This window comes from Ambystoma mexicanum, chromosome 14 (assembly GCF_040938575.1).
Source record: "Ambystoma mexicanum isolate Mex_15411 chromosome 14, UKY_AmexF1_1, whole genome shotgun sequence".
Taxonomy (NCBI): Eukaryota; Metazoa; Chordata; class Amphibia; order Caudata; family Ambystomatidae; genus Ambystoma; species Ambystoma mexicanum.
Window position 1 is genome coordinate 381,953,580 of NC_090940.1, and position 27,640 is coordinate 381,981,219.

General features: G+C 44.8%; 1 protein-coding gene across 1 annotated transcript in view; it reads left to right on the forward strand.

Annotated features, from left to right (window-relative positions):
• The window catches only part of SEC23A (SEC23 homolog A, COPII coat complex component), a 1,668,754-nt gene that overhangs the window by 106,510 nt on the left and 1,534,604 nt on the right, over positions 1-27,640 (forward strand). Inside the window, exon 3 of the mRNA XM_069637506.1 lies at positions 19,147-19,204. Coding sequence (XP_069493607.1) covers positions 19,147-19,204 — 58 coding nt within the window. The remainder of the gene's footprint in view (positions 1-19,146; positions 19,205-27,640) is intronic.

The window sequence follows — 27,640 nt, forward strand, 5'->3', positions numbered from 1 at the left end:
TACACCGCTTCCAGTAGCTAGGGGCTTCTGTGAGCTTTTGACGTCAACGATGCGCATCCGATATTCTGCGCTCAAAGCTTGGCTGCGAGCACCACTTCTAGAGAGCGCAAGAGTCTCCCACGGGAGGGCTCGCCCCTCCTCAGCATGACTGTTTCCTAAAAGCACAGAAACCGCTTCACTGTCTGTTGTTGCCCATTTGTAATCCCTCATTTCATTTTGTCCGCTCGCCCTTATATCCACCGGCGTGCGTTAACTTCACTGCATGGTCTCTAGCGTGCTCCCTTTACAATGTAAGGCAGTGCAGGACTCACATACTAACTGCACTGTAAATCATTTGTGCTTTCAGAGTTGTCCACAGTGACACAGAGGCTGCTTGCTTTCTTCGGCTGCATCATAGGCGACCATGCAATATATTCAACTCCAGGGATACTGTATCAGTCCTTTTCTTCGCTCTGCGAAACAATGTATCCCCTGCTCAGTGTTCAGTGTTGTTTCGCTCTCCTGCTATCAGCCCTCTGCGCATCAATTTCCATCTGCTGCTCCGCCGTCAGCATTATCTTCCGTCGGTCTTACAGTGCACCGGGTCTGTATTCCATGAGGGACGGAACAGCGCTTCGCTCCGCAGAGCTGCTCTGTTTAGCATTCCTCTTTGTTCTCAGCTGGGCGACATTTTGTGTCCTTTGTCTCCGGGGTCGCACAAACTTCTCCGACTCAGAATTTTCTTCTACTGGTGCGTTTTCCATCAGACTTTCCACCGCTGTGTGCTCATTATATTCATGCTGCTGTTACTCCAGAACCACTTTGCATAGCAAACTTAGACTGCCTATTTTCAGCCGGATCATTGACGGATCGGCAGGAGCACCCAGAACACACGTCTTAGTCCGTGGCCATGTAGCCACACCCCCCTCGCCAGCACAAGGTTACAGTTCCTTTCAACAATGCCAGGACCTTCTGAGGCCAAGTCTTTTTCCTGTAAAGTCGCTTGCCTTAGAAGGCCTGCTGGACCATAAACAATAAACAAACAAAAGTGCCTTTGGTAATCTTTTCACGTTGTGGATTGTTCTTCGTCCCATTGCATCCCCCTCAGCCGGGCTCTGATCCTTCTTGCAAAGTTTGCCTTTCTGTCGGGTTCACTACGGCCTTACGTAACATTCAAAAAGTCACAATGTCTTTGCAGGCATCCCTCAGTTGGGTTCACATTTGCCCATTCAAAGTTCACAATCTCATCAGAAATAGGGAGTTCCCTTCCCCTAGCTTTCTCGTGGCATCCCTATGTCGGGTTCACACTTGCCACAGGTTTACAGGACCATTTGGGTTCTTCCCTTTACCTAGTTCAGGTCTCAACTCCCTGTTAGGTTTTCCTTAAAGCCCCTAGCCAGGCTTCCCTTAAAGCCCCGAGCGAGGCTTCACACAGTTCTATTAATATCCTGCTTCCGGGTGCGTCACTGGTTACCCTGATTTGTAGGCATCCCTCAGTCGGGTTCACATTTGCCAATTTCACAATTCACTCAGTTTTCCTCAAGGTGTCAAAGGCTTTTGAGTGTAAAACCCTCGTAGGACCACTTCAACACTTCTTGTCGGCCTCTCCTAAGGCCTCTTGGTTCTTTTAGTTTCAACAACACAACACACAAAAGGCTCCAGTCACAGTCCTTCGAATGAGCGCACCCACGTCGCCGGACCACTCTGCTTCTGGGCCTTTTACTACGGTTTCTTTAAAGTTAAATTTACACAAGTTCTATGTTCAACAATGTTGTCGCCTGCAACCTTGGACGCAGCACAGTTTGGTTTACTATCAGTCTTCTCCGACTCACCAGCTAATGTGAACTGTTGGAGCTTCTTGTCTGGGGAATCGAGGACTGCACCACAGCGGCAATCGCTTCTCCCCGCTTTGGCTATCAGCGCCAGAGGGCCCCATGTGCCGTTGACCCCTGTCACAGCACACGCCAGCTGGACTTCCCGGTTTTATGATTTCCCTTTCGGAGGCTTTGTGGGTCTGAGTTGAAAAGGGCAAGGGCAAGTCCCTCCTTGTCGTCCCTCTAGGTCTCGCCACCTTTCTCCTCTGTTTAAACTGCTGGTCCGGAATGGCTGTTTCCTAGTGTGTTCGGCCTGGCTCAAAATGTGCTCTCATGCTCCGCCTTTTATCCCTGTGGGGAGGGCAAAGGGCTGTCAGGTGTGCATAGTTATTGTCAATTGCCTGACTCTGCCTGACCCTTGTGCTGGAACATGTTAGGTAAACGGCTTTGTTGTAGTCCGTTGTCTATCACAGTGTGAGAAAGTGTTTGTGTAGGAAAAGAGGGGAGATATATTTTCTAAGTATCCTACAGGATAGGATGGAGAAAAGGTGTCATAAGGAAGGGGTGGGGTTGGAAAATTCATAAAGGTGAGCTTTGTAGTGTTTGTGAATTGAATAGGGGAGATTGTGGGAAGGATGGTGTTTTGCCACAACAGATTGGGAGTTCGGGAAATTATAATCAGAAGGACAGGGAGAAGAATAACTGAGTATTCGGGTAGGACACAGGAAAACGGGGATTCTGGGAGAGATTGTTTTCAAGTGCAACAGGGTTTGAGTTCCTAGGGGATTTGTCATGTACGGAGGGGTCGTTGGATCTGTGCAAGAAAGATTTATTGGGAGGAAGGGAGGCAGGTGTGGTACAGCCTGCAAAGGTCTCTGGGATCTCGTCCTCCTCTCCTTCCCCGGTATAATACTGCATCTCACCTGATATATGATATGACATTTATAACGCGCCTGGGGTATTCCCCCGAGTACAACCCCGGGCTCCCCTACCCAGATGATCCTACCTCACTTGTCTGTCCCCAGGGTTGGGATCTGAGCACCAGCCCTTCCCTGTCCACCCAAATAAGGGATTCTCGAGGTCTACTTGGGAGAATGCCCTCCGGTTTCTCAAAGGGACAGCACACAATCGTGCGGCTCACTGTCATGTGGTTCTCCATCTGTGGGAATTGGGTGCAAGGATGCCGAAATCCACACAGGAGATGGGATTAAGGTAAAATTAGTGGAGTTTAAAAGCAATGTCTCATTTTTGTTTGATCGGGACTGACATGTGTTGTATTTTGGTATTCAACAATAAGGCAACCACTGAATGGGGAACTGTTACTTCTAGGGAGGATCCCAGAGGTATATTTTCACAAATGTGCACTGATAGGCTGCAGCGGCTACTGTGCAGAGACGTGGAGGCTTTCCTGCAGCTACCAGGTCTAATTCATTGCTTTAGTATGCAATTGGTCTTTGATAATACTGCTGATACAAATCCATTGCTCTCATGAAAATACAGGGTGAATGTCTTCTTGTAATCGGGGAGACCTAAAGCTGGAGCTTCAGTTAGTGTTTTCTCTATGGTGTCAAATGTCTGATTTGTCCATTAGAGTGCTTCTGGTGTATTGGCCTTTAAAAAGTAATGAGGGCGGAAATCTTTTAACATTGGCGCTGGGTTGTTAAATGGTTAAAAAATGGATATCATACATTGTCGAAGAAATGAAAATATTCATAAGTGGTATTTAATGCAAGTATCAGCCAACACGTGTTTCGACCCTCATGGGTCTTTTTCAAAGCGTGTAGTATTAATTGGGGTGTGCGTTATCAATGCAATAAGTGTATTGATTTTTAGATGCTGATACATCTCTTGTAACTTGCAAAACTGATTGCCCATGAAGCTGGTATAGTTGCTGGTATGTGGCCAGAAAATTGGCATCCTTATCATAGAAGGAGTCTAACAGATACACACAGTAAAGTGTGAAGCAGTCGGTGGAATGCAGGATATAATAGTAGCTGTATTTTGTACCACTAGAAAGGCTGGATTAACTACAGAGTTCATAGCCCTTAGATCTTGAACACAATTTCAAGTCTCCCTTCCTGCTTCTTTGACTGGCAGAGTTGGGGTTACAGGTACTAGGCGTAGATACTTTTTTCAACAGGGAATCTATCACTGGTGCTATGCCCTCTTCAGTTTCTGTCTGTAAAATATGCTGGTGAATTCATGCCATTTTTCTAGGTGGGTCTATCCTAGCCGTAACCAGTTCAACATTCCTAATGCAACCTACTTCATTATCATGTGCTGACCACAGGGATTTGCACATTTTTTAAATCAAATCTTGTAGGTTTGGGGGCCAATAATTGTCCAGACACAGTTCAGGTTTTATGCAGAGTGGCTAAAACTGCCTCTACATTCTGACTGGGGAGAGAAAACTCTGTCTTAAATGCAATAGATGGTCCAGTTGAATTTACACAACAGATCTCTCCCTAACCGGTGCTGTAGGAGTAGGGAGGAAAGCATTATTGTCAGTGGTCAGTCTTGGCGTGAAAGATATTGGTTCAGATACTGGAAGCTGAATTAGGGTATTGGAGATTCCCACTGCTTTTACTGTTTCAGAGGACAAAGAGATGTCAGTTAAGCTGATCGACTGGCTCCTCTATTTTCTTGTCCGTCAACCTTGCAACGCACATACAGTCCTTTCTGATGTACGGTTCTAAGAAGTACATAGTGAGGTCTTCCCTCTGGCTGTCTCAGTATTGTTTTTCTTCTTGCTGGGTCTGGTGTGTTTTTTATTCCGTGTACATTTCGGTGCATTAGTGTTGAGGAAGGTGCCCTGCCTGGAGGGGCAAGGAGGAGGATTGTTACCCTAGGGTCTGTATTGGCCCTTATTCTTCCAGTGTCCTATCTGCTTGCAATAACTACAGGCGATTTGATTTATATATTGCCATGGCTGTTCAGTTTGCTTCCCATTTGGTGCTCCTCTTCTTCTCCCTCTCCCTCCACAACCACCTCTGAACTTACCCCTACCCACAGGGGGTTTGTAGATTCGGTAACTAAAGCGCCATGTGTTTGTTTTCAATAGTCTCCTACTCTTGGCATGCTTCGCAGTGGTTCACTTCCGTCATTTATTCTGAAAGGGTTTATTTTGCCATCTTACACACATTGGGCCTCATTACGACCCAGGCGGCAAGTTACCGCCTGGGTCGTACCTTTACCACCATGGCGTAAACTACATTTACGCCATGGTGGTTGGCGGACTTACCGCCCCATTCCGAGGTTGGCGGGGCGGTAAGTCCCCATTAACCCTTCCCCATTCCCATTTTTGCCCCATAGGGCATAATGGGAGTGGGGAAGCCGTTCATTACGCCACCGTAAATTACGGTGGCGTAATTAACAACAAGGTCCCTTAGTGCCATGGATTTTTAACACCTGCTGAAAGCAGGTGTTAAATCCTCCATGGCGCTAAGGGACCTCGGAATCAGGCGGTAAGGGTCGGCGCTGTTTACGCCGCTGTAAACCCCTTACCGCCTGGGTCCTAATGAGGCCCATTGTTTTAAACTGAGCTTGGCTTTTAGAAAGGAAACGAAAGAATTGACTGTTGCCTCTGGGGCCATTTAATCTGGTTTTGTGATACCTGAATGCTGTGTTGAATGCTACCATCAAATCAATCGGTCTAAGTAATTGGCTGGGGATTCTCCTTTATTTTGTCAGCAGTTGCTTATCTCACTCCAAACGGTCTTTCTAGGACATACTTCAGGGATAGCAGCTATGATTCGATTCCAAGGCTTTTCTAATAGATCTCCTATCCTAGCATCTGCCAATGGCCAATTCGGCTTGCAAAGTGTCTCTGTCTAATCACTGGAAGCATAATTATCTTTACGAGCTGGTTCATGTCAGCCCAGGCAGGATTGTAGGATTGGAGAACTGTTTGGAGCTCCTCAATAAAACCCTGAGGCTCCTCCTGGATATTTGGGAAGTCTTTAGCCAGGTTTCACAAATGGCTTGGAGTCCATGATACATGGACTGTTCAAATCGGTTGTCAACTCTCTCAATCCCGCCAACTCGGGAACCTTCCTGAGGGGCATCTGAAAAGGCATACTGTCCCAACCTTAATTTGTACCGCCTCTAGTCAGGGATGCAGTAAAAGGGGAAGCAATAAGTATCTGTACAAAATTTGGGCCTGTGACTACCCATTACAAAACTGGGACAAAGGTTCTTGAGCGCTTACATTGGATTTGTTGAGGAACCATTGGTACCGGTGGCGGTTGGGGCGGCAGAGTGTCGGTTGGAGCCGTTTGGGGCGTGTGGGGGGCGGGCGGTCGCAAAAAAAGATTGTGCCCTCAGGAACCGGCATACATACAATTAGTGAAAGTTTACTAAATGCTCTGCAGTTTTTGTCCTGTTTTTTGTCTTTTCTCTGTAGACAAATCCGTGTGTAAGTCTGACCCTTTTCTTTTGCCCCCGATTTGTCACCACATTTTTCATTTGAATCCTTCATTCCCCTTATTTTAGTGGCGTCCTGCCCCTCACTGTTCTGGACCTATTTTTCCCTTCTTTGATTAGAATGCGCACATTAGTGTGAATAACTGAACCAAATGGAAGGTTCCTTCAAGAGGGAATTGCTTGTGTTTGTTCTCCTTCGTCAACAAATGGTGCCAGGCCTTGATATACTCGCATATGATATGATAGTCTATTTATATAGCGCCTATACACAATGGGTTTCAAAGCGCTTCAAGGCAAGGGAGGGAGCAAGGGAAAATACAATGACATTCTTACAGGCCATGAACCGTAAGGATGTGAAATTAACTATCATACTCGGCCTGACGACATTACAGATAGTGCAAGAGCTAAGACAGATAAGGAAGGGAGGGGAAGAGTGGGAAGGAAATGGAAACAGACTGGCAACTACTGTACTAGGCCTGATTACATTTCTGGTAGAGCTAGAGAAAAACAAAAGGTGAGGGAGAGGGGTGCAGAAAGGGAGGGGAGGAACAAAACAAGTGACTATCGTACTAGGCCTGACTACATTTCAGATAGTGCTGGAGGAGGGGGGGGGGAACAAGTGAGGGGAAGGGGGAGGAGACAGGCGAGGTTGACATCATACTAGGTCCAGGGACAATTCTGATAGAGTAAGTGCATAGAAGAAAGTAATGGGAGGAGAGAACAGAGATTAAGCAGTCAAAAAGAATGGAGAAGCAAGAGGGGAGAGCGAATACAATTGCAGAAGTCAGTAATAACACATAATGTTGCAAGCCAGGATACAAGATGAAGATGGGAACAGCATGATTCAGGGCCACCATGAGTACAAGATGCAAAAGAAGTCCAGCATGAGAGTTGAGAAAGGGTGACGCACTGTGAATCAATGAAGTCCATAAAAGTCAAATCCAACATTGGCCACAAGACTGTGATGGTGAAACCAGAATGTATCAGGACAGACTCCTGCAGAAGTAGGCTGGAGGGGGGGGGGTAGGGTAGAAGGATCAAGCAAAACAGGCAACACCTGTGTGCAAGAAGAGAGGGGGGTACAAGGGAACATCAGGGGAACCAGAGGGGGGTGGGGGTGGCCTGTGGGGACAGAGGCAGTATGACAGAGGGACATATGGCACTGCTGTAGCTAGAAAACATGCAAGGAGCGGGTGTAGCCTTGGGTGGTACGGGCACCTGCCTTGACTTACTTGTGCCAGTGAGTGTCCCTCGTTTTAGCCACACTCATTAAAATCTTTATTTGCCCATGGTGCACCCATACTGCGATTCCGTTTTTTATTTTTTTTGCTTGATTGAGATGGAAGGGGACAAATAAACCTCACTCACTGGTCCTGAAAGGGATTGGGGCACTCACTCTGTACACGCCCCATATTGTGTGTGAGTAGGATCTGTGTCCCTCTCGTTCCTCCTTAGTTACATTTATTAACCTTAAATCAGAACAGTTGGGGGCATGGCTACGCACATGGAGTGAGGTCGGCGTTTGCCTGAGCTCCTGCCCATGATCCTGAATCGGCAGATGTTACGGCGCTTAATTGAGAGCGTACGAGGCTACAAATTTGGACGAGTGAAGGAGAACCCATTTGCTGCACTCGACCTCATTTTCGGGAGAAATCGGAACCTGCAAGGTGATAAACGAATTGTTGGAAAAGGCTCCCCTCCGAAGCGCCCAAGATGGCGGCCTCTGGCGCCGAAGCTAACTGAGCGCGAAACACAGAGAACCCGCGGACCGGGTTTCTGAGCGGCCCCAGCACAGTGCCCCTGGTGCCGGCGTTGTGCTCCTGATGCGGACGAGGCGGGGGGAAGAGATCCCGTACTGAGGACAGCTTGTTGTCTGGGGGGGGACCTGCGGGGCTGCGCGGTGCTGAGACCCGCGGATCACCACCAGAACGCCACCAACAGCCCTTCGGAGGGCACCGGAGGACACATGCAGCAGTGACCCGGGGATCGAGAGGGAGAGTCCCCTTCCTCCGCCCTTCCACTGCTCGATTGCACGGGCGCTGAATCCTCCTGGACTGCGGCGAGAGGGTGGGTCTGAGGGAACAGAGCACGGGGCTCCCTGCGAGAGACTAGAGGAGCCAGGAGCGGCCCTGCACGACGTGACCGGAGGCCCGGCCACATGCACTGTGGAACAAAGCAACAGACTCTGCTGTCCATGACCCGTGAGTAGCGGCCCTGCATCCTCCCCCCCTGCGGCTGCAAGGATAGTCATAATAAAAGAAAAAGCGGGAGCGGGGCTAAGCTGAAGTGCTCCTGTTCCCCTGCTGTGGCTTGCAGGCAGAGGGCCCAACGGCTAGATCAGGCCCTGGACTCGCTTAGTTACGGCACACAGGGAGTTTTCTCTGGCTTGGTACACTGAAACCCAATATAAGCACCCTGGCCCAGCTGGCAGACGGGCAGACGCGCAGTTGGGGGCACACGAAAAAGCGAGCTGGCACCTTTGACGGAGGTCTGTTCTCCTATAACCGTGAAAGTGCCCCACAAGATACAGGCGGCCTGCGGTCCCTGCTACGCCCGGCCTTGGGGGTGTTCCTCCAACGCACGCACCCTTGGCCGGTGACTCTCTGGGCCTGCCTGCACCTAGGAAGGGCGGTGCCGCTGTGAGCAAACCTGCGCCGGGCCGCGACCGGGGGCCCAACGCTGCCAGGGACACCCTTTGGACCGCCGCTGGCGGTAGTACTGGAAGCTGAACCCAACTTGACGCAGGTGAGGAACGCACTGGAGGAGAGGTTTTATCTCCAGCCCAATACAGCCGTCCAGCATTCACATAAATACCCACGGAATAAGGCGGCGGGCCCGCCGGCCCTGCGAGACGTGATGTCTCCATCTAAAGCTAAACTCAAAAATGCAATAATGGACTCTTACACAACGGTCGGACCTAAACAGCCGCTGCTGCCCGAACCCACAACTACGGGTGAGCCAGCACACACAGGTGTGGTACCTGATAACACGCAAGTCCTTCAAGCCATTGCAGAGTTCCGCACCTCCATTGAAAGCAGGTTTGATGAAATAAAAGTGGACATGCAACTCATGCGCCAAGACGCACGCAACTTGACGGAAAGAGTAAATGTCAATGAAGCCACTCTACAGGTTAGTGTTGAAAATACTGCGGATCTGAAGAAGCGAGTCCAGGAACTGGAACAAAAAGTGACGAGACTGGAAACACGATCCGAGGATGCAGAAGGTCGCGCTCGGCGCAACAACATCAGGATCCTAGGGGTTCCCGAGGATATGGAAGGCCCGAACCCTACAGAATTCATAGAAACGATGCTACAACAAGAAATTGGGGCAGGAAGGCTCTCGCAAGGGTTTTCAATGGAACGTGCCCACAGATCTCTTCAGAAGCGTCCTCCTCCAGGCTCATATCCACGACCGATTATTGCCAAAATCCTAAATTTCCGCGACAGGGAGACAATACTGAGGTATTCCAGAGAGGGAGGAGAAATCAGGAGGCAGGATTCTACAATTGTTATATACCCTGATTACAGCCCTGCAGTACAATATGCCAGGAACTCATTTATACCGGTTAAGGCGAGGTTGCGCAAACTTAACCTTAAATATATGTTGCTTTACCCCTCTCGCCTCAAGGTCCTCTATAAAGGGAAAGCAATTTTCTTGGAAACTCCGGCAACAGCAAATATGTGGCTTGAACACAATAACTTAGCGGATGATGGGGAGAAACCGTCACAAGTTGAATAACAGATGTAACAAGAAGCAATAACCGACAATATAGACCGCTGATCTCGCACATGAGGCATGAATTGGTTGATCAACCAGCAACTACGACCGTAATACTCGGATAGCAATATTGGGCAGAGGCGCAAGACACCACACACAACCACGTCAATGGCAAGCAGGCCAATGGCCCACCCCTACGAGACATGTGCAGGTCACATTCCTGCACACCGCCCACGCCGGAAAGCCAGGAGAGGCTCAGAAAGCATGGGAGTACCTGAGCGCTACAGGTTCACTGTAACTGCTGGGGGCAGTTTGTAGTTACACAGTCCGAACTGCTTGTTTGTCGGACTGCCAGTTCGCAAAGTTGTTTGTTTAAGCTGCATTCGTTGTTGCAGCAGTTTCAGTTCAACACCACAGTCTTCATGCAGAACGAGGAATAAGGAGGGATGGCCAAGACATTCAGGATGCAAGAAGGAAGGTGAGGAGGCGAGGGAGAAACGAAACCCCGGGGGTGAGCGCCCTAAATATGGCAATGCAACTTAGAATACTAACCTGGAATGTGAGAGGGTTGGGGTCATATCTGCGCCGGAACAGGATCAGGTCTTATCTGCGCAGGAAAAAAGTAGACATTGCACTGCTCCAAGAGACTCACCTCTCGGTGGAGGACCAGGCAAGGATGAAGGAGCACTGGGGAGGACAAGGACAGGGGGCCCCATATTCCAAATTTGCTAGGGGAGTGTACACTTGGATCAACCCTGTGGTGCCCTTTCAGATGACAAGAACTGAAGTAGACTCGGAGGGGAGGTATCTGATACTGTGGGGAGTGCTGGAGCAGGTAGAGATCTGCATAGTCAACACATATTTTCCAAACCACGGCATTCCGTCCTACCTAGCTAGGCTGCAGATGAAACTGGCGGGGCACAGGGACGGCCTGTACATATGGGGTGGGGATCTTAACTGTGTGAGGGACGTGGACCTAGATAGATCTGAACCCCCCGCAGAAGCAATCGGACAGGACCTCTAGGGTGCTAAACAACCTGCTGGAACAACTAGACCTGGCAGATGTCTGGAGGGAACACCACCCCACGGACAGAGGATACTCACATTATTCCTCCCCACACAACCTCTACACGAGAATCGATTACATGTTTATAGACAAAATGCACCTGGCTCAGGTGGAATCAATACAGTACTTGGGTAGATTGATTTCGGACCACTCCCCCCTGTTAATGCACTGGGCTTTGAAGGGCCCTAGACCCCCTATCCCGCTATGGCGAATGCCCATGGAGGCTCTGACGGACCCAATATTTAAGGAGGGGCTGGGAGAAAAACTGGTAGAATATGTCACCAACAACAGTGGTAGTGTGAAGCGCTGGAGCACGGTATGGGAGGCCCTAAAGGTGGTAAAGAGGGAGAGGTTATAGCCGGGACAGCGGGAGTCAGGAAAATGCTGAGGAGGGAGCTGGAGGAAAGGGAGGAAGAAATAAGGCTGGGAGAAATTAACATCTCTGGCACTAGAGATGAGGAGGAACATTTGCAGGAGGCACGGACAAACTGTCATCAGGCGTGGGGACGGCTAGCAAAGTTTGACTACACAGCACGCACTACCAGGGCACACATACATGGTGACAAGCCAGGCAGGTTACTGGCTTGGCTATGTAGGCGAGAGCACCCACAACACCCAGTGACTGCAATAAAAGACAAGACGGGAGAAACGAGAACAACCCAGCACTCGATCAACGCCACATTTGCTGACTTTTACTCTACACTATACGCACATGGCACCCAAGTCCCGCTGACAGATATAAAAGACACCTTAGAAGAGATAGGACTTCCTAAGCTGAACGAGCAACAACGTGACTCACTAGAAGGGGCCCTCACCCCAGAGGACATTTCAGTAGCAATTAGAGCCCTGTCCACATGCAAGACCCCAGGGACAGATGGGCTCCCCCCGGAGTTCTACAAGGCATACGAGACAACACTGTTCCCATTACTGCATGAGGTATATCAGGAAGCTTAGACAGGAACCTTACCCAAGACCATGAGGGAGACACTTATAATCCCAATACCCAAACCACAAAAACCAACCGAAGAATGCGACTCTTATAGACCAATAGCAATGCTGAATTACAACAGTAAGATACTGACCACCATCCTGGCCAACAAATTGTCCAAAGTGATAGGCAGTCTGGTTCACGAGGACCAGAATGGCTTTGTGCCTGGCCGCAATACAACTGCCAATTTGCGACGGCTACAGCACATTATAGCACACACAGCGGGAGGCCAGGAACATATGGCAGTGATGTCATTGGACGCCATAAAGGCATTCGACTCCATCTACTGGGAGTGGTTGATAGAGGTGCTAAGGGAGTTTGGATTCGGGGAGGGATTCGTGCGCTGGGTCAAAATACTATACAATGATCCCACAGCCAGAGTAAAAACGTGCAAGTGGGTATCGGAAACCTGGGAAATACAAAGAGGTACCAGACAGGGCTGTCCCCTCTCGCCCATGCTCTATATACTGGGGTTGGAGCCAATCGCAATCTATATAAGGAAACAATTCTGGGATGCTGGAATACGAGTGGGCAGGGGGTATCACGTTATCTCCCTATATGCGGATGATGTCCTAATTTACCTAACAGACCCAAAAACAATGCCCCTATAATTTTGGAAGTGCTAGATAACTTTGCACGGTACTCAGGGATACACTTCAGCAGACAAAAATCCTGCATGTTCCCACTGGCAGGCTTGAGGGGGGTGGAAGTAGACAACCTACCGCAGGTTGGGATAAGATGGCAGCAGGACATGTTTAAATACTTGGGGGTCAAGATCCGACACACACCTGAACTCACACACGAGCAGAACACACAGGCGGTATCTCAAGGGCTCCACAACTCAATGAAATTTTGGTCAAGGTTACCGCTCTCAATGACGGGAAGGGCATCGATAGCAAAAATGATTATATTACCACGTTACCTATACTTCTTCCAAACCATCTGTCACTACATCAGGCCACCCTTCTTCCGAAAGTTAGAAGCCCAGATCAAAGACTTCATATGGAGAAAAGCACGTCACAAACTGACATTGAATATTTTAACCCTCCCCCATGATAAGGGGGGCATACAGCTCCCGGACTCTGAAAGGTACTACTTGGCGGCCCAACTCAGCCACGTCACTAAATGGCTGTCCGATGAGGACACCAATGAAACCGGCCTACTGAGTGAACTTGTCAAACCCATGTACCTCAAAGAGATAATATGGGCGCCCCTGGATCGTGCCGGAGGAGCTCCCTTACAGGCCAAACTGGGTAGACTGGTATGGGAAAGAGTCAAAACCATCACACATCTGAAGAACCCCTACTCCCCTGAACTGCCAATAATGGCGGACATGAGAACGACACCAGCCGAGGTTAACATACTTAGGCAATGGGAGGGACTGGGTATATACGCTTGGGGAGACATGTACGAGGAGGGAGAATTTAGGGATCTGGAATCACTGCACGAGATGGAGGGTCTACCAATGGGGCAGTTCTTATGGTATCAGAAACTCTGACACGAGGCTAAGGAGAGATGGGGAAAGCTGGCCAAAGGAACCAGCAACGACCCGCCTAGTGACAGAAATGTACAACCTGAGCGACGGGTGGAGGCCAGTGTCGAGAATCTATGCGCAGCTAAACGATAGGCCCAACCCCCGTGGAGCCACGTTAAGGACCAAATTGGAGACGGACATTGGTGAGGAGTTATCAGACAATGAGTGGGAGAGAGCACTGAAATTCCCAAAGTCATTGTCCAGAAACGCCAGGTTCAGGCTAATCCAAGCAAACGTGCTATATTGAACGTACATGACCCCAAAAAGGGTAGCAAGCTTCAAACGGCAGGTAGAGGCACACTGCCCATGGTGCACTAGCGATGAAGCAGGCCTGATACACATGTTTTGGGAGTGTGCAAAAGTGGGCAGTCTTTGGGCCAACGTCAAACAGGCATGCGAGAAGGGCGGAGTAAGCCGATATGAATGGACAATGAAAGAGTGTCTGCTGGGCACATACCCCAGACTAAGCAAAATAAAACATATTGTCCGGGTGATGGACATGGCATGCATACTAGCAAAAAGGGAGATAGCAATGTCATGGAAGTCAAAAAAAGGCCCACAATACCTGAGATGGAAAAGGGAAATGGAGCGATGGACGGCTGCAGAGACAGAAGCCTGGGGAACTGGGACTGTTGGGGGTGATGGGGACACCAACGCTAAATTTGAGGCATGGAAAGCCGTGGTGAGAGACATGTTCCTACCATCTGACGACATGCCCCCGTGAAGCCTAGTAATGCGATGAGTGGCACTCAGCCGCAAGAAATGCGTAGCTCACTATGAAGAAAATGGGGAGACGTGACACAAAGGGAAAGAATACCAACCCCACCCGTCCCCCACCTACAGGGCCATGGACAGGCCACCAACTTGATACAAGGCGATAGACTGCATAATCGTTGAACATGAAGACAGTTTAGGTTTATTTAATGTTGTTATTTTGTCCTGTGTGATGTTTCCTTTCAGGAACTAATCGAATACGTATTAAAACTGCAGAATGGCGGAGATAATCAGTAGGAAGGGAAATTGACACTGATGTAATGCAAATCTCAAAATGGCAATACAAATATTTTGAAATTAAAAAATTAAATCAGAACAGTTTACCAGCAGGCTGCTAGACCATTAGCAGGCCAGGACAAATAGACCAGAATAAGTACCATACCGAATGACCAAGTTAACACAATTATCAGACCAACATAACCAAACCAGAATCTTACATGAGTGTCGACATAGGCATGACAGAAGTCTACGTCCTGCTTTGTCATCCTTAAAACCCTTGACTCCCCTGAGCCGCCATGGAGGCTCACTACTTAGCGTGATCCTTATCTTGACCACCCTGTAGGAGTTTCTAAGTAGGACTCTTTACCTCTGCTTATGCATGCTGGAGTCATTTGGAAGGAAGTAGGCCACAAGTTATCAGTGCTCCCAGATAAGAAATTGACAATGACAATAAGGACCCACTGGGAATCGGCGGGGGTGGTAACGATGGGAGATATCTGGCAAGAGGGGACTATTAGGGATTATGAAGTACTAGGGGAGGAGAGGGGGCCACAGGAGTATGAATGGAGGGTAAGGGGAGCTATGAGAGAGCATGTTAGAGGTGGGGGGTCAGAGGAGTAAGGAACCTTATATGCCAGTCGGACCCAGATCAGGACAGAGCCGCATCAGGGGAAACTACGCAAGCCGAGTGCCTCAATTCAGGATAGAGATGCAAACTAACCAACCCTACTAACCATTTCCCTTTCTGCATACACCTCTCAAACTCCAAACCAAACACAACCAAAACCTACAGCACAACAAACTGCACAAACTTCACTACATCGCAACAACAAAACAAAAACACACATAGTCTTGCACAACAGTACACGACGACTAACGGCTGCGAACACCCCAGGCCCAGCCAACGGACCCACCGGGCCGAGGCCGTCAACAGCACATCACTGCTCTCTTGCACTTTTCCTGCTTCCTCCCACTAACTCAACCTCCCCTCCTCTTTCAGAGCCGCCAGAGCGCCAGGGGACCACTCCGGTGGTAATAGTGCGCGGTACAAATGTCCTTTAACATTAACATAACATATGGCCCAATATATCACATATCACAGAATGGTGCAGAAAATTAGGAAAATATGGCCTGAAACAGTGTTGGAAGAAGAACCAGACGTTATTATGGATGTAATATATGATATAACAGAAGGGGGACATGAGATTTCTAGACTGTATGAGATGATAATGTCAAAGGTCGGGGAAGAATTAACGCAATTGAGACTAGACTGGGAGGAGGAAGTGGGGGCCTCGATGGAGGATGGGATGTGGGAGCGGGCCCTGGGATACCACAAGAAGGTTTCAAGGAACGCCAGATTGCAACAGATACAACTGTATATTACGCATAGGGCATATATGACACCTCAAAGAATATCTAAGTTTGATAACGCCGGACCCCAGGCATGTCCCAAATGTGATGAGGAAAATGCTGACATGGTACACATGTTTTGGTTTTGCCCAGTGATTGAGCGTTTCTGGGGTGAAGTAGCACAGAGACTGGCGGAAAAAGGGATCACTATTGTCATAAATACGGCCTGGGCCTGCTTGCTAGGGGGGTTCCCCAGAGCACAGAAACTCAAACATGTAAGTAAATTGAAGGATCTAGCATATGTGCTTGCAAAAAGGAGGATTGCCATGGGGTGGAAGACATGCCATAGGCCACGGGTAGAGGTGTGGTGGAAGGAATTGCAGAAATGAGCAGAGGCAGAAACCACGGTATGGCAAGAGGCGAGTAATGTAGGGGGAGAGGAGGAGGCGGGAACCCTGATGGCATGGAAATTAGTAATAGCGGAATTGTTTGGAATAACACAAGATCTGTCTGAATCCACGGAAAGTGAGACCCCACCACGCGAGACGGACACGGAGCGTTTGGAATAAATAGGCTTGTAATGGGGGGTGGGATATGGGGAGCAGGGATTAGTATTAAATGATGAATAATTGAACTATTGGTATATGCACTGCATGTTTGGTTTGTATTGTTGTTAGTTTGAATAAATCAATAAAAATCTTTTAAGAAAAAAAAAGTTATCAGTGCTCCCACACTGCGCGACCGGTCAGAGACCACAGTGCCAGAATGTCAGAGAACCCAGGCTCATGCATCAATTTCGGCAGAAGTATCGGGACAACACAATGCATCCTTTCATCCATATTCAGTCCTTTCTCTTCCAGTTACTGTGTCACATGGCGATTCCTCCTTGGATGCGACCTGGGGAGGGAAGGGTGACCTCTGCTATCATGTCGTCATTCATTTTCGCTGAGTGATTCTTTGTCCATACTGGACTTGACCACTTCCTTCATCACCTCTGCGTGAAAGTTCTTGGCTGGAGTTTGTGCAAGACAGCACTTTACCAGCCTTTACTTTATACGCAGTCTTGTGAGCCTGCTGGGAAAGACTTAATGGCTAGGGCATTTTTAATAATGCTTCAAAACATTGCAATGTCTCCCAAGTAAAGAAATGTCCCAAATGCTTTACTGATCTTATGTCACTACAGGTATAGCCTAGATTTATTTTGTATTCATGTGTTTATTTATTTCTTTCTGAATTCATTTTAATTTTTCTTTTCACCCACACATGATCCCCTGTTGTCACGAGGGCCTTGATTAAGCGCTTGCTTACCTCCATGTGCCTGCGCTGGTGTAGTGTAATCCACCCTTCTCCAACCCCTGTTCTCACCTTACTTTGTTTTCTTTGCCCACTCAACAATTGTTGGACTGGGCTCTTTATTTCCCTGTGGGATCTAGATTGATTGGTGGATACTCCTAGGTAGCAGGCACCATCTTATTTCCTCTTTCTGAGTCTGTAAAGTAGCGTTAAGAAATGTCCATTTTGGGTGATGGTGGCAGCTTTTGGACGTGCTACACAAATGTGCAGATAGATGTAGTTGGACTTTTTACACATTTAATGAGCTCATATTCGATAGTTTCTGATATTCAGTAGTTTAAATTAGGCTGTCTATGATATTGCAAAATAAACAGTCTGCTGAAATGATGGGCATTCCCTTCCCTGTCACCTGTTCTTCCCTTTTGTTTATTATATTTAATTTAGCTTGGAAGAGATAAACGTACTGTGGGCTAGTCTCTTCATTAAAACAGGACTTGGTAATTACTTGTAGGTGTAGTGAGTTGTCAACAATCATGTCATTTATGTTGCAGGAATGCTTTAGGGCAGCGTTTGTGCTGGAGGGATTTTGAGGGGGCTTAATCAACAGGTTCTCACTGCAAAAGAATGGTGGGTACCAAGTTTGTAGTTACAAGCAAATATAGATTATCTAGGCCTGGTCATCCTTATAGCAACAATGTCGTAATAAGGGGACATGCGTTCTTGCTGAGTGGTGGTCAGCTGGGAGTGACTGTTGATGTTGGGAGGGCAGAAGTTAATGTGTGTATCTTGTAATGTTATGTGGTGATGTTTTGTATTTATCATGTATTAAAATAAGTGCAACACCATACAATTAATTGATGGATTTATTTGAGTTAGAGGATTGGCACACGGCTCTCTCATAGCACAACAACAAATGACTCTTGTAACATTGCTTTAAGCATCTTTTCTCCCGCATTCCATGTTCCATGTTCTACCCTCCTTAGGTAAGGGAAGGTGACACATAGAACATGCAATACTAACATCATTCACAATGAGATATTACATGTATGTATGGAGGTAATGGCAGAGGTGGTGTGGTGCAGGACAAAAGAGACAAATATGGGCTTGGTGGATCACTATTGATAATATAACTTAATATGCAGGAAACTGCTTGGCTCCAAGGATGAGCGTAGTCCATCAATTTTAGCAAAAGGTTTTTGTATCTATAGGCAGTTAGGTTGTCAGCTTAAAAAGGATGTCTCTATTACTTTAAATGTTTATCATGAGGAAAATAACCTTTCCATGTTACCAACGGCAAGTTTACGGCTGGTTGCAATACTGATGGAAGAGTTTGACCATGGACCTTTTCCCCCCGATGTGTGGTCTGCTGTGCAATATGAGGTTCGTAGTGTAAAGTCACTAACCGAGGAAGTTCTTGTTGTTGACAAAAGGTTTCTAGGGATAGGTGGAGAGTTGCTTTACATTTCTTCTTTACTCTTTTGACAGATGTAAACTATAGAAGTATATGGTTAAGCAGGAAAACCAAGCCAGTTGTACTGCTTGAAAACCCTTTATTTACCAGGAAAGCCCACAATCACCCCACTCATAATCCCAGTAACTGTATTGGCGCATGGTGCTGATTTACAGATTAGTGGAAGTCTACATTGTTAATGCATACCGAGATATGGGCTACTAATTGGGCCAGGTGGTCCTTATATGCATTAATATCTCATAAGTAAAACAAAGTAGACCGGAGAGGAAGTGCCTTTGACATCTGCAGTGTGCAAATTGGAAGTTTGACCCAAGCTATGGGTAAGAGCATTCAAATGATTTGCACTGACCACACCCATCATTACACTGTCCCAGAAGACTTAAAATCCATGCAATATGTTGCAGAATGCTCCTGCCTTAGGGTATGCATTATTGTTAATATTATTATTCAAAGTATTTGTAAGCTTTCATTTAATTTATCAGTTTTTACTAATGTTATTCTTATATTTTTTTATCACAGTCAGGTTGATTACCGAGCAAAGCTCTGGGCTTGTAACTTTTGTTATCAAAGAAATCAGGTGAGTCAGATTTGTCATTGTGTTTTTCAGTTCTGACAATAGATCTTATGAAGTTAATAATGCATTTAATGACCTTGGATAGTTTGTATAATCAAGTTATTGATGTATAATTCTTAGTTCCATCTATTTAACTCGAGATTGGATCCTTTGCGAGGGAGCTACTTCTACAAATAGTGATGTGTACTTAACTAACATGTTGCAGAGGGATGCAGTGAAAGCAATTCCACAACCCAAAATAGAAGCAAAAACATAAGACCTCCAGACTGTGGCAAACGAGCGCTTGCGTGATTGCCAAATGTCAGGAAAGGGGTGCAAAGTAACCATCAAGGTCCCCTTACCTTAAAGCTTTCACTGTCCACCCTGAGCCTTTTAGTGTATGTGTTTTTATATAAATTAGTCACAAATGCAACATCTACTGGTGAGGTTACATCAAACCGGACAAAGAGGAAAATATTTGTGCTTTTTCCATACTTCTGTTCACGTCCATTACAGATACAAAACAATTGGCATGTGACTGATTACATGAATTTTCAACAATGTTTTCATGTCTAAAATGATTGCTGATGAAGGAAAACTGTTATTTTGCCTGGCAATCTGTAGACGCAGAAAAATGCACTAATCCACCCACCGTAACTCAAAATTGTCTGATTTGATTTTTGGCATTGTCAGCACACATCTAGAGCTTAGGCGGAAGTAGTGCACTTTGCAAAAATATGTATCAGATCAGCCAAACTTGCAGTATTCACTTTTGCGGATTTATATACAAAACCTTTACAAATATTTAGATCTTAGTAAAATAAGTTACCATGTAGTTTACTATGATTGTTTTGAGAAACGTTTTAAAATGTATATAATCATAAAAAACGAAATCGAGAAGCATTAGAAAATAATAAATTTAGAAAAAGGAACCAAATGAAAATATAAAGAAAACAAAACCATCCCATAGTACACCACTTGTTACAATCTTTTCAAGTAATAATAAAAAAAAATATTCAATTTAATGCTAACACACCCCCTAAGATTTATATAATAAAGAAATCTGGCAAGATATAACGCAAGAGCAAAGGAAATAGGATGTGTACATAGCTTGGAGTGTATTACTCAAAACCTTTGACTAAATTATCAAACTAAATTAAAGCAAACTTAAACAAATAATAATACACAACACATAAGGGAAAATGTATACCTAAACCAAAAATATACTGCCAAACAGTTTGCTATTAAAGCTAGCGCAAAGTAAATCAAATTTAAATGAAATACAGTTAAAAAAGATGTGATGCATCAGTAGAGTTTCCACTATACCAGTTCTTGCTTGAACTTAGAAGAGCATAGGATAGTAGATTATACTCAAGCTGCAATTTAATCATAACTGTTTATATATATTTGGTACATTCTTATATTCAGGAAACCTAAGCGAGTTAAAAACCGTCACATCATCCAGCATTATAAGTGTGAGTATCATTAATCATTATAAGTGCATTGTTAATACACACTAAAGGTTTTGTCAGAGCTAGAATTAAAGAGTTGTTGTTATCCTCCATGAATCGGGACCATAACATTTCCCCCGAAAATATCAACATACCAAAATTGAAACTTAAGAATATCTACATGGCTACTTGCCAAAGAAGCCCAAACGCCAACTCAATACTAACGTTAGCCACACAAATGTACATACTCATTTGCATATGCTCTATGTAACCACGTGTATATATTGTTGAACACTGTCTTTACTATCTGTAATGCCTATTCTGTACTGTTTTTTGCAACTTTGTAACCATGACAAGCGCCTGGATGCCCCAGGGCCAGGCGGCGCTATACAAATAATAAACTAAACTAAACTAAATCTGCCTTCTCATTGTTTCAAAGTGTGTACAGTATAGAACCAGATGTTTTAAGGTTTCTATCTCAGAGATGTAATCAAAAAATCGACAGGAGACGGAAGTGAACTTGCCCTCATATTTTTTCCAATATTTGATTCTCTCAATCGTGAGAAAGAGATTAAATTTGAAGCGCATGAATAATGCTCGTGCAATATCACATGGAAACATCAATAAACATTTAGCACAAGGTTTCCTTTTATAGGTAAATAATTCATAGTCAACATGAGTCTTAAGTATATTGATTGGCTACTAACCATCAAATCAATCGAATTCATAATGCTTTTTATTTTACCTTTTCGAAGACCACGGGTAAGATCCTCTTTGGTGATATTTATTCTTGAGATTAATGGTTCCATATTGTTTTTAAATGCAATTAATGAGGGCAAGTTCCCAAGATTTAACATCTCATTAAGAGTTTCAAACAATGATTTACGAGGTGGATTTAAAATGTCAGAGTATATTGATAATTTACACCATTGACATTTTGAAGACGAGGAGCACATTTCCAGTTAATGCCCCAGGATAGCATTTGAGAGTCCCATAGGTAAGCCCACTGTCTGTTTCCATAACACTCCTTGGGTACGATCAATACACTTGTCAAGATCTATAAGACAAATGTTGAGTCCATATAAAATGATGGGCTCAAACTTTAGGGTATAATAGTCAATAGTTGGTGATACAGAATACTTGCTATACCGTCCATATATGATCTTCATTTGTTATAGAAGTGGTTGCAATTTTAGTTGCAGATTTTGATTCCACATCAGCATTGAATTACAGTCTGAATTTGTGTTGCCCAGGTGCCAGAGTGAATACACTCTTTCCCAATATGGACTAGTTATATGATTCAATAGCTTTTTCTATTTGTGAAGATTATTATCTGAGATTTTTGTAGAGTTCTTTTGTAAATGATGGTCATTGGCATATTTTGCAAAGGTGTTAAGCTTATTTTGCAGCCCAAACGGAGTTCGATCAAATAAAATAATATCGTCTTTAAATCCCAGCCAATGCAAATGTAATTGACCTAATCTAATAGGAAACATATTTGCCTCCTGACAAATTTTATCTATATCACAGAGATAAAGATTAAATAGTGTGGCCGCAAGGTTACAGCCTTGCTTAACACCAACTTGAGTTGGGATCAGTGGTGTAAGAGCCCCTTGTTGGTTTATACAATTGCTGGTATGTTGATGAAGCAGTTCTATTAGGCCAACTAACGACAGTGGAATAGAGACAAAGCATTTTTTGCCATAAATTATTTCTAATGACGCAGTCAAATGCAGCCGTAAGATCCAAAGCCGCCACGTAAATGGGACCATTGTTGCTCGATTTGACATTAGATAGAATATGGGCAAGAATAGTCGCATTTAGTGATGTACCCATTGCTTTTCTGCTAAATAATTCTTCTAATTGCTATAGCAGAATGATAGCAAATACCTTAGCAGATGCGTTCATTAGAGCTATAGGTTGACAATTGCAAGGCTTGCCGGGATCACCCTTTTTGTATATTGGAATGATAATAGCAGCGAGCCATGAAACAGGTATGTGATTTGATCGAAAGATGTTATCGAATTTTAGTTTTAGAATTGTCGCCCAGAAAAATGGATCTGCCTTAAAGACGCATGCGGGTAGACCGTCTGGTCCTACAGCTTCAGAAGCTTTATATTTATATTGAAGTAACAATTGTGTATTCACAGATGTCCAAGGAATACTTTTAAATTTGAGAGGTAATGGAAATGTGTTCAATATATATGTTTGCCAAACATCCGAATGTATAGTGTGCACTGGCATAGGATGAAGAATGTATGCCTCTTAACATTTCCCAAATAATTCTCGTGTTCATTTTACATAGGTGGATTACCATCGTCTGATTATCTTCCAAATATTGTGGATATTTGCGATGTTTGAGTTTATTTTTGTATCTTTGTATACAAAGCTTTTTTTGATCAATAGCAGTTGAATTAGCCTGATCTAATTTCTTAAGCTTGCAAATATGATTATTTTTCTCACCTTTTAGGCATGCAGTTTGCCAGTTGAAAGCATGTTGGTGGATTTGTTGCTTGTTTATGTTTGCATGAGCAAGTACGTTAAGATGGAAATCAATTCGTTTTCGATTCCATATCTCAATTTGATGTAATGTCGTATCATTTTTATACATTTGAGAGGTTGCATATGAGGCTAAACTGTCCCTATAGGTTAATTCACGACAAAGCAAAGGTGACCAGTGTACAGACAAATTAGGCCTATCAATGGAAGCAAAAGCAAGTTTCACGTCGGTGGTAAAGGCACTGATAAATAAATGTAATGTTATAGTAAGGAGCATATGGTCACCAAGAGAAGGATTAGCAATATCAATGGGGTCCTCTAAAACCATAAAGCGTTGAAGAAACAAAAAAATAGTCAATGCAAGAGCTAGACAAACCACACCGCCAAGTGCAAGGGTTGATATTGTCTGCGAAATTTACCAGCTGTAAATCCCAGTTTTCTAGAAATTCCCCCCATTGCAGTCTGTGTCTTTGTGAGGTATTATGACCAAAAAAGGCAAGGGAAGAACTAGGCGCTATCAAGGATGGCAGACAATGAGCCTTGAAATCGCTGCCTATGATGATATGAAATATTTCATTTAGGCAGTAAGCTTCTTCAAGAAGTCTATCGAGTAGAGAAAACATAATATCAATTGGAGTCTTGAGAGGATTCCAGTATAGACATATTAAAATTAAAACCATTTTCGTGTCTGTGAAAGAAGTGCGTTCGAGTGCGAGTAATTCATTGGAATCTGTTAGTATAGTCGCTGATACTTTCAAGTTATTGTCAATTAATATAGCAAGACCACCTGCGGTGCGGCCTGAATTTCCCAAAGAGGCAGCCTGAATATAAGTGGCATAACCATTAATATGAAAAGTCTTGCGTTTCCATAGTTTCTTAGATGAACAGTATAGATGGTTTAATCTGCGAAGTTAAGGAACTAAGACAAGAAAATAGGTTATTGTAGCCACAACTGTTCCCAGTTTGGATTTTAAGACTTTGTGAGCTACATTTTGGGGGAGTTGTTGTTCATGGAAGCTAGCCCCTTTACAAGTGGATCAAGCCACAACCAAACCTTAATAGAGGATGCAATCGCTGAAATTTGCGCAAGTAGCTCGACTGGAGCTTGAAGCGTAACTGGATCAACAAAAAGAGATTTGTTAGGAGGATTCGCCACAATTTGCGGAGTGTTGACAAAGTTCTTTGCTGTCTCCTCCGAGCTGAACAAGTGGGGAACAAGGCCCATGAGGGCAAAGTCTGATTTGTGTTGCCATACCAGCTTCATGATTATGTATGATCGAAATCGACATATCATGCGGTTGGAGTTACAAATAGACAGCATGATCCGTTCAATATCATCGGAAACGAGCGTTCTCAATTGAGGACATTGTAGAAAAGTATTTAAAATGAACGTACGATTCATTCTACGCCTTCCAATGATAGCTGAATCGCTGATCCATCCCATGATATTATGTAGTTGTGGAGATATATCAAGCGCATTTGAAACAGACGCATTTATAGGATTAGAAATAGCGTCACAAGCATTCTTAGAGTTGTATTTTTTTTGTGTTTGCTTTACAGATTGGGCTCTCTGTTTGGAATAAGCGATGAAAGTGGGAGAGAAGGCGCAGTTTGTAATTGTTGTGCTGCACCCTCCTTAGCGAGCGTTACAACGGGATTTTTGTCGGTGAATTGGTAGTAGTAACAGATTGGAGTCTGACTACAAGGTTTTAGGGACATAAAATTGGGGGGTGAGTTGCTACACTACCCAGTGTATTGCGTATAGTCGTCGGAACAATACTTCTGGTAACAACGGCCCCCTCACTGTCTTGTAGCATTCAGTTGGAAAGAATTTTGACAGGGATGCCTGTTTGGTGCATGCAGTGTTTTTAGCACACTGAAGTAGAGAAGTTGGAGGAGTAATCACATTGATTGCTTCTGTCATGGCATCTGGCGTTGTTTTTTATGCATCTCTACAACCTCAAACGAGCTAGGAATTGTTGAGGCCATATTACCCATTTGCAGTTGCATAATTTTGGCGTGCTTTTTAAGACTTTTTAACTCTTAAGAGTATTTTAGATTCATCATTTAACTATGTTAAATCCCCAAATTTCTCTTCATTGGATAAGTTACGTCGGTTTTTTAAGTTTGAATTATGCCTGACAATTTTTGGAGTAATTAAGTTTTTTTAGTTTTTTTACCGGGTACAACTGGAGGAGGTTTTGTATTTTTTTTGTTTTAGTTTTTTGACTCCGAGTGCAGCACGCGTCATTTTCCGCGAGAATGGCTCTCACCGGTTCATGCTGTACGTTTAAGATTGAGTCGTCATTAGTATCCAGACCTGCCCTTTCATCCTCCTCGATCTTCTCAATTATTTCTGTCTACGCGGAGGGACTGTTTGGAGCATCCATAAGCGCAGATGAAAGACCAGCATTAGAAAGTATAGACGCTATATGTTCGTTTTTGTGATTGCATAAGTCCTCCTGACTTTGGACAAAAAGTGACATTAGTTCTGTGATTTTATTTGCATTATCAGCAATAGCAGCTCATAAGTTATCATTAGTTGTCTGCATAATGGAATAAAGACTCGAAGTCCCTTCTTGTTTCACCTCAGCATAGGATCTGTGTGGTATAGCATCTAAACGTGGCGACCCGATAGATTGTGTCGCTTTAGAGCGGTTGTGGCTGTCGGAGATAAACACCTTCTCTTTGCCTTTATGTAAAGAAGAATCGACATTAAACTGTCAGATTTTTTCCTAATGGGATAGTATGGGCATAAATGAACCCCTCTATATTGTTCATTTTGTCAATAAGCTCAGCAATAGAGCCTTTAATTTCTCGAATTTCAAGATGAGTGAGCTCATGCCCTTTATGCAGTAGATTGAGAATTCTTGTTAAGACAGGAAATTGGAGATTTTCTGGTTCATTTAATTGAGCAGAGTGTAGAGATTTATTATGAAGGGTGCGCAGATTTACCTCAGCACTTAATTGATGAATATCAAAGGAGATTTCGTTTTGGGAGATGCCCAGATATTTATGCAAAGTGCGAGGTGCATCTGGGATTAGTTTATACGTTTTGGGTGATCTAGATGCTAGCCACAGAGTTGGTCTTTCACGAGGGAGTCCCTCTAGTTCACGCTTTGGGAGAGGAGTTTCAAACGTAGGATCATGCAAGCAAACCTCGTCAATGTGAGATGGGAGAAGGGCTGCAGGTGTAGATGGGCCAAGGGAGAGGCGAATACGTTTACCCCATTCAGCCTTAACAGCCAGTGACAGTAAAGAGACATCAGTAGAATGGGCTTCAAATTGTTTCAATGTGGGATGTATTGGTTCAGGGGAAATATTTAATGTTGCAAGAAATGGAGAATGAGCCTGTTCTTTGTTAGATACATCATGTGGCTCCAAACTACAGGACATGGAACCACATCTCACCCCTTCTGATATTCAAAAGGACATTAGGAAACGCAATAAAACAAAAACAGCTGACACTTGCATGGGGACGCCCTATACAAATCCACAGTACGAAAAACAAATCAAAGCAGAAGGCACTGCACACTGTACAAAAATGCACCTCCAAATATCCCCAGCTTGTTCGCACAAGCAAAGGAAGTCTTTGCTGAATGTAAATCATGAGTTGGGCGGTAGCCCTTAAATGCGACGGTAATGGTAATACTGCCACATTTAAGGTCTGAGCTGAAAACGAGTTGGGCACTAAATAGGCTGTGTCACTTCCAGCTTTGTTCTGGAGGTAAAAATCCCATTTAGCGCCCTGTTTTTGGCGCTATTGCTGCCGGCTGTATTAGCGCCTCAGGTATTTGCGCCGAAAATGCCCAGTTGGGTCCAATGGACCCAATTTGGATATGAGGATTTACCGTTAATGCCCAACCCTGTGATCCAGCGCTAACGCCAGACCGGCTGGTGCTAACGCTATTACAGTTGGGCAGTATTACCGCTGGGATACCACCCAACTCGTGATGAGGCCCAATGTGTGTTAAGCTGTCTGGTGGAAAATCCTCCTTCCTTAGTGGGAGACCGAGGTTTCCACCAAGTTAGACCAAACCTTCTCAGTGGGTAACCTAGAACAGTCCAGCATCCCCCTTAGAAGCGTATGGGCAGGCACCAAAGTACAATTGGCTCACTTAAATCTAGTAAAAAAAAAAGTCACACATAATGTACTGTAGAAATATATACACTAATTTAGTATTGCATTAAGGTTAAAAACAATGTCAGATACGTACTTCAAATGTACTAACAAAGAAAGTATATATAGAAAATACAGCAAAGATATAAGGCATTGATGCCACTTCACTCTAGGACACACAATGTAGGAGTCTGACCTAACGGGTAAGTACCAGGTCTAGGTAAGTCGTGAAAATGAGGTTGTGAAGTGATTAGAAGACTGTAGAAACAGTAAGTACACTTGGAATTAGAGTGCTGGCCCTCAGTTGGTGTTCACCCCTGGAAATAGATATAAACATTTTAACCACTAGTGGTTACTATTACACCAAGATTTCTGATACACGCAGTGATC